The following is a 6,165-nucleotide window of genomic DNA, read 5'->3' as shown; positions in this document are numbered from 1 at the left end:
GGATGCCCCCTAGTGCTGGAAGAGGAGAAGTGCTATAAGCCTTTTGCCATCAAGATGAGCTACACCGTTCTGGTAAGTTTCCTCCTTGCCATTCAAAACACCTCACAGACTCTCTGCAAACTTCAAGACCTCCAGCGTGAGGACTCTATTGAGACAGACAACAGCTTGTCTATGGCCACTCACTGATCCTCATGGAGCAGAGGGCCAGCTGATACACCCACACACCATGCTCTTAGGAAGGCTTTGTCCATCAAGATTACAAGGACAGAGGTTCAAAAGCTTGTCTTCACCAGTCAGCTCCCATTCGAAAAGCCTATAACTCACAGAAGTTCATATTGAAATAAATATCTTCAGTCTTTAAGGTGCCACTCGAGTCAGGTTTTTATTTTGCTGCAATAGACTAACACAGTTATTCCTCTACGATCCTTCGAATACAATCAGCATGGCTTTAGGTTCACGGAGCGGCCACACAACATGCTCAAGAGCATCTTCCGTTATTGCTACTTCCTATGCTGCCTTGTACAGGAAAAAAGGGAGAAGGGTATGCAGTCACGGGAACTCACCAAGGGGGGGGGGTCTCCTTTCAGCCCTATTCCTGCTGTCCCCAAGAGCGGAGTTAGAGACAAGCAAGTCCTCTGGAGAGGTTCTTCTGTTCCAGCTGTTGTCCGTTGTTCCTGTTTGCTTGCCTCCTGCTTTGGGGCAGCACCATGAGTTTTCAACAGCCACATATGAGACATCAATTTCCAGTGCCTGGACTTGCTCGTACCCTACCCCATCCCACCGCGGTCAAGTGCATCAGTAGTACCCCAAAGCAGCATTTAAAAAAAAAAGAGAAGCAAAAATCTGTGAAAGCAAATTCAGTTCCATGGGCTGGCCGAAGTTGCCTGTCATCCCACAGATGAAAAGGACAGGGAAGAAATATACTACAGTCCCACTCCTGAAAGCCCTTTAAATGTGGGATCTTGGGTCACATGGAAACCAGTTTTCCTATATATGGGCAAGAGTACCTTTTAACTGCCCAGCTATGTGAAGGAGGAATCATTGCACAGGCTCTTCCTATGCCCCATTCCCAGGAATGCAACAGGGCTATTCAAACCTTGCCACCCTGCACAGCAGGAGCTGATGAATAGCAGCCCACAAGCGGCTCAGCTAAACAGGTAAGAGGCTTGTGCCTCTGCAGCTCTCTATTTTACAAGTGTTGGTTTTTGATTGTTCTTAAAATAATGCCTTGGCCTACTGACAGCAGCAGCAGCAGAAAGAGAGAAATTAAACAATAGCTAACTTGCTTTGCTTTCCTTTACACCCCCTTTAAAAAAAAGATCCAGTTTGCCAGCTGTTGACTTCTGACACCAGTTCTCAAAATACACCATCTATAGCTGCACTTAAATGCAAATCCTTCTAATGACCTGGATGCAAAAAGCCTTTTTGACTCAAGAGAGTGCCGTTTTTGTCAGGGCCAACTCAGTCAAAAGAATGCACCTATATATGCATATATATTCATTCATATATTTAATTTATATCCTGCCCTCCCCGCAAGCAGGCTCATATATATGCATACACATGCAGTTATATAAACTAAAAGATTTGGACCACACTAGACAAGGCAGATGGCTATCTCAGACAGGATCCATGGGAGTGTTTTAGAAGGCCAAAACCAAAGCACCTCTGTCTACCCCAAGAGAGTAGGGTGGTAGCACTGAGAAATGCTTAACCATCTCCAAAGCTGTTTTTAGCCTTCCTTGAATGTGTTCATTAGCAAAAAAAAAAAAAAAAGCAGCTTTGGGGAGATGAGAGAGTAATTTAAATCGGGAAAATAGTATGGGGTTGGTAGAGTTAAGCATCCACATTCCACAAAGGCCAAATAATTTGACCTTTTAAAAACAAAACCTAAACCTGCAAGATTTATCATGGATCTCTTTGGCACCCCTTAGAGACTTTTTTTAGAAGGCAGGATACCCTGGACTGGCCGCCTCATTCCTGACTCAGCTTCAGCTCCAAACCACCCCTGATCCCAGTTCCCGGATGATCCCAGATTTTCCTCCCCTCTGTGGATACAGCTCGTAAGTGCTGTCATCCCCACCCCCGTACCCAGTTTTCTTCATCCCACAGTTAAGAGTCTGTCTTGCAGTTGAGGAGCGGAACTCCACATCCCATAGATTCCCCTTAGTTGCAGTTTTTGACCACCATGTAACAGGCAACTGCCCTCGCTCTCTGGTTTTCCATCACAAATGCCGTTAAGGAGTATACTACTTCTAAACATGGAGGTTCCATGTAGTCACCCTAATTCATAACTGTAACTCAGGTCCGTACCAGTACTTATGCATCTCCTTTCAGTGTTTCCTGAGTGTGATAAGAAATGAAAGCAACACAAACAAAGCCCAGCCAAGGCTCCTGTAAAGAGACAGTAACAGCTTTTAATCAGACAAGAGTCAGTAACACCTGTGAAGACAGACACTGTTTTGCCTCTTTTGGGAGAAATTCCTTCACATACCAGCAGGGAAGAAAAGTTTTTCTCAGGAAATTAAAGCCATGTGCAAGCCAGTGCTTCACTTTTTTGTTGTTTGTTTAAATTGTTTTTTTCTCTCTCCTGTGATTTATTTACATTACAGTACCTCTTTGTGATCAGCCAGAAGGTGGAGAGGGGAGTGTGTGTTTTTGTTGTGGACAGAACATGTGCCTAAGTCAAGAAAGGCAGATCTAATATTTATAGATTTGTACATTATACACATATATATATATATATTGTGTGTGTATACACAGATACATTGCTCTCTTCTTTGAAGTTTTAAAAAAATTGATACGCCTTCATCCTATAAAAAAATACCTAACTCTACAAGATAGAAAAAGGAAAAAAAATCTTTCCCTCTCCAAGTATACACTGATATACACCCAAATGGTCCTCCAGAAATGTACAGTGCGTGAGTTCTTCCCGCACAGTCAAGAAGGGAACAGCGAGAGAACAGCTGAATTTATCTGGGTTTTGAGAACTGTTAGGGGGGTGGGCAGAGAAGCAGTTCCTCACTTCCGTGCCCCCCTGTTCCTCGTCCCTCCCCCCTCACATGTGCACACTCACATTTGGTCTCCCAGAAACTGCAGAAAGATTTAATTCCCACTTGATAGTTGTTTCGAGTTAGCTACTTTCATGTCAAGAAGTCAATATATTGCAAAATCCTCCCAGCAAGCCATCCGACGCAGCCTAGCTCAGTGAAGTGAAAGCCAACAATGTTGGGGGGCGGGGGGTGCTTCCTCTGGTGCATTTTTAATTGAATTATAGGGCTGTGCGGTTCTGCTAGGCCCCGAGGCTAAGGACCCTGAGCACCATCTGGTTTGGAAGTGGAAAGAGGAAGCCGGGTTTGTCATTGGCCATCATCACCACACACACGCCTCCCTCTTAAGCAACTCAGCCTGTCTGGAGAGAGATCACTGCCACATGATTGCATGTGGTGTGATTGGTATGTGGGTGGACGCTTTAGATGTAGAAGAGGGAGGTCTAAGTGGGGTCCTAAGCAGAAGGCAAAGCTCACTGTCTCCAGCCTCCATGGCAGAGCCACACCCTTTGCTGCTTGGCATTCCTGCGAAGTTGTGTGTGTGTGTGTGGGGGGGGGGGGTGTTCACACTAATCTGCAATGCAGACCTGACTTCATAGGATCAGCCATCCATCATGGGCTTCTTTTCCCTGCTTGTGCTATTAAAAACAAAAGCCAATTAAAAATCAACTGCCAAGGCCAGATATAAAAATGGGGAGGGGGGAATTCTTTACCCTCCTCCCATTCAGTGGAAGCAGCACCCACTTTTTTGCTTCTGAGCAGAGTGTCTCTCTTTCCTGGAGAACAGAGAAGGAAGACTTACCAGTCTCTTCCTAACCACTTCCCAAAATATTCAGGGGTCAGCATTTTCCCCTCTTTAAATGGAATGAAGGGGGGAAAAGGAAAAGGTGCAGCAGCTTCAGGACAAGCTTCTCTCATCCTTCCCAAGTGGAATGCAAAATGGATCTGAGGTCAGTGGAACCGGCTTCAGGCTCAGCTCAAAGGGAAGGGGAGGGTATAGCATCACATGCCCCTTTCCAAGGCAACAGTCCATCAATCTAACATAGGATTATTCCAGCAGGCAAGCTGCTTCAAGGAACTGAATGGGAGAGGGCAGAACAGACTCACGGAAGAAGAGTAGATGTGCGGCGAAGAGGGCAGGAAGAGATTGCTGCAGCATCCAGGGAGTGAGTGTGTGTGTGTGTGGGGGGGATCAGCTCTGCCTCCAGCGCTGCAGTATCATCAGCAGATCATGGCCACCCACAGCCTGGCTTCCAGCCAGCTGGTCCCAGCTTCACCTGCCAGGAGGGTACCCACTCGACCTGGGTAGCATCAGTCCTCCATGCCACCCCTACAGAAGGGTTCTCTTCCAAAGCGCTCTACCTACCTGTAGAGGAAAACACCAGCCATGGATTTTAAGGCAGCTGGCTAAAAGCAAAGAGGGCCAGGAAAACTCGCCAACACACCAATAGATCCTGCAGAACATTTTTTTCTGGGTGCAAACAAATGGTCCCTGAAAGCCAGGAAGCACAAAATGGTCCAAACAGGCCCAGGTCTTTCTCCCTCTCAGTGGCCAAAGAGGAGCAAGATGTCAGCCCATGTCTCGCACCTTGCTAACACCTGTTAAGCTCTGAAAATGGATGTGCTTCCTAGTGCCTTGGTGAGCATTCAGAACACAAATGGTAAAACACCAGGATGCACAGGTGGCATTTTGGTATTCCCTTCATCTCCTTACTGCCCCTTCCCCAATTTTTCCTTGCAGTCGCAGAGAGATCCTGGTCACCGTTTTTTCATCCACCGCTCTGCAAGCTCAGATAGAAAAAAGGTTCACATTACAGCCTTGTGCATCTTCCCTACATCCCACAGCAGAGTGCGTGTGTGTGTTCACATCTGCCCCCCCCCCGGCACACACGTCGTTTGTGTCCACGGCTCATCTCCTTTCCTGAGGATCCCCTTTTTGCCTCCCAGCCCACCTCCATAATCCAGGCAGGCCCTAAAATCCACCGGAGTCTACTGTGCAGCCAAGCTCCCCCCATGTCCACCAGGTTCCGTCACCCAACAATCCGCCACGAGGCTTCCTGGCCTTCTTTGCAAAGCAAAGACTCCTCCGGCGTCTCCTTCTCCAGAGCAGCAAATCCACTGCACCCGGGTCAGCAGGACCATGAGGACAGGGCCTCTTACTTGACTTCCAGGATGGATGGGTTGGTTTCCATTATGGCCACAATAATCCGGTCGATGTAGTCCTGGAGTCGTAGATTGATCTCTTTTTGCTTCTGAGTCGCCTCCATTAGCTGGAAGGGAGGGAAGGCTCGTTACTCTGCTAGCTGGCTTTGGCTCACCCACGCTTTGGAACAGCAAACTAGAACCCACGCAGCCTACACTGAAAATTTTCCTCCGAGGCATCATCCCAGAATCTATTCTTAAATACCCTACTTTTTCAGATAGTATCACACCCCTCCTTAATCAAAAAGCTATAGAACTGGATCCTATGACCTCCCTTCCACCAACCAAGAAGGATTTCCTTCAAGAAAGACTTTTCTCCATGGAAGGAAGACTAAGCAAAAGGATCCAACCCACTGACTACATTTTGATACAATACTCATCTTAAGTGCCAGAATACTTAGGATGGATAGTCCAATGATGGTTGTTGTGGATTTTCCGGGCTGTATAGTCCAATGGTTTTAACAATATATCCTGTTCTTCTGTGATGTGACCACAGACAGGTTCTTTGGGCCTTCAGCCAGGAACAAGAGCCCAAAGGGGGAAAATAAGGTTTGGACCTGGCCAGAAGGACATGGTGAGCTGCAGGCAGGGAGCTAAAATAAAATGATGACATCAAGTTTTAATCAGTAGTAGAGGGGATCCATCTACCGGAATTGGGAGTTGGGAAGGACTTTGCACCAGCGGGGCCGGCAGAATGAGAACTATAGGGCTTGGGACTCCTGAAACACCTGCTGGCCAGATAAATGCAGCACAGCATTCCCTGACCTGGATCCCAGAAGTGACGGTGAAGCAAGTGAGATTTTGAATCCCTGGCTGCAAGAAGCCAGCGGACAGCCCAGCTGGCAAAAGAGGTAAGCTTACTCACACATCCAAGAGGCACAAACAACTCCCCTTTGTGATGTTTTTGTGATCAAAA

The 6,165-nt window shown here is 47.1% G+C and overlaps 1 protein-coding gene across 3 annotated transcripts in view; it reads right to left on the bottom strand.

Moving 5' to 3' along the window:
* Positions 1-2,359: 2,359 nt before the first annotated feature.
* Positions 2,360-6,165, bottom strand: part of RAB11FIP3 (RAB11 family interacting protein 3) — an 87,982-nt gene continuing 84,176 nt past the window's right edge. For 2 of the 3 annotated variants that reach the window (XM_054992828.1, XM_054992829.1), the window contains one exon: positions 2,362-5,317. In XM_054992828.1, the coding sequence (XP_054848803.1) occupies positions 5,204-5,317 (114 nt within the window). In that variant the 3' untranslated portion in view covers positions 2,362-5,203. Of the gene's footprint in view, positions 5,318-6,165 lie in introns of all 3 variants that reach the window. The other variant, XM_054992827.1, reaches the window with a different exon arrangement.

Source organism: Eublepharis macularius, chromosome 12 (genome assembly GCF_028583425.1).
Source record: "Eublepharis macularius isolate TG4126 chromosome 12, MPM_Emac_v1.0, whole genome shotgun sequence".
Classification (NCBI taxonomy): Eukaryota; Metazoa; Chordata; class Lepidosauria; order Squamata; family Eublepharidae; genus Eublepharis; species Eublepharis macularius.
This window is presented reverse-complemented; position numbering and strand designations above follow the sequence as displayed.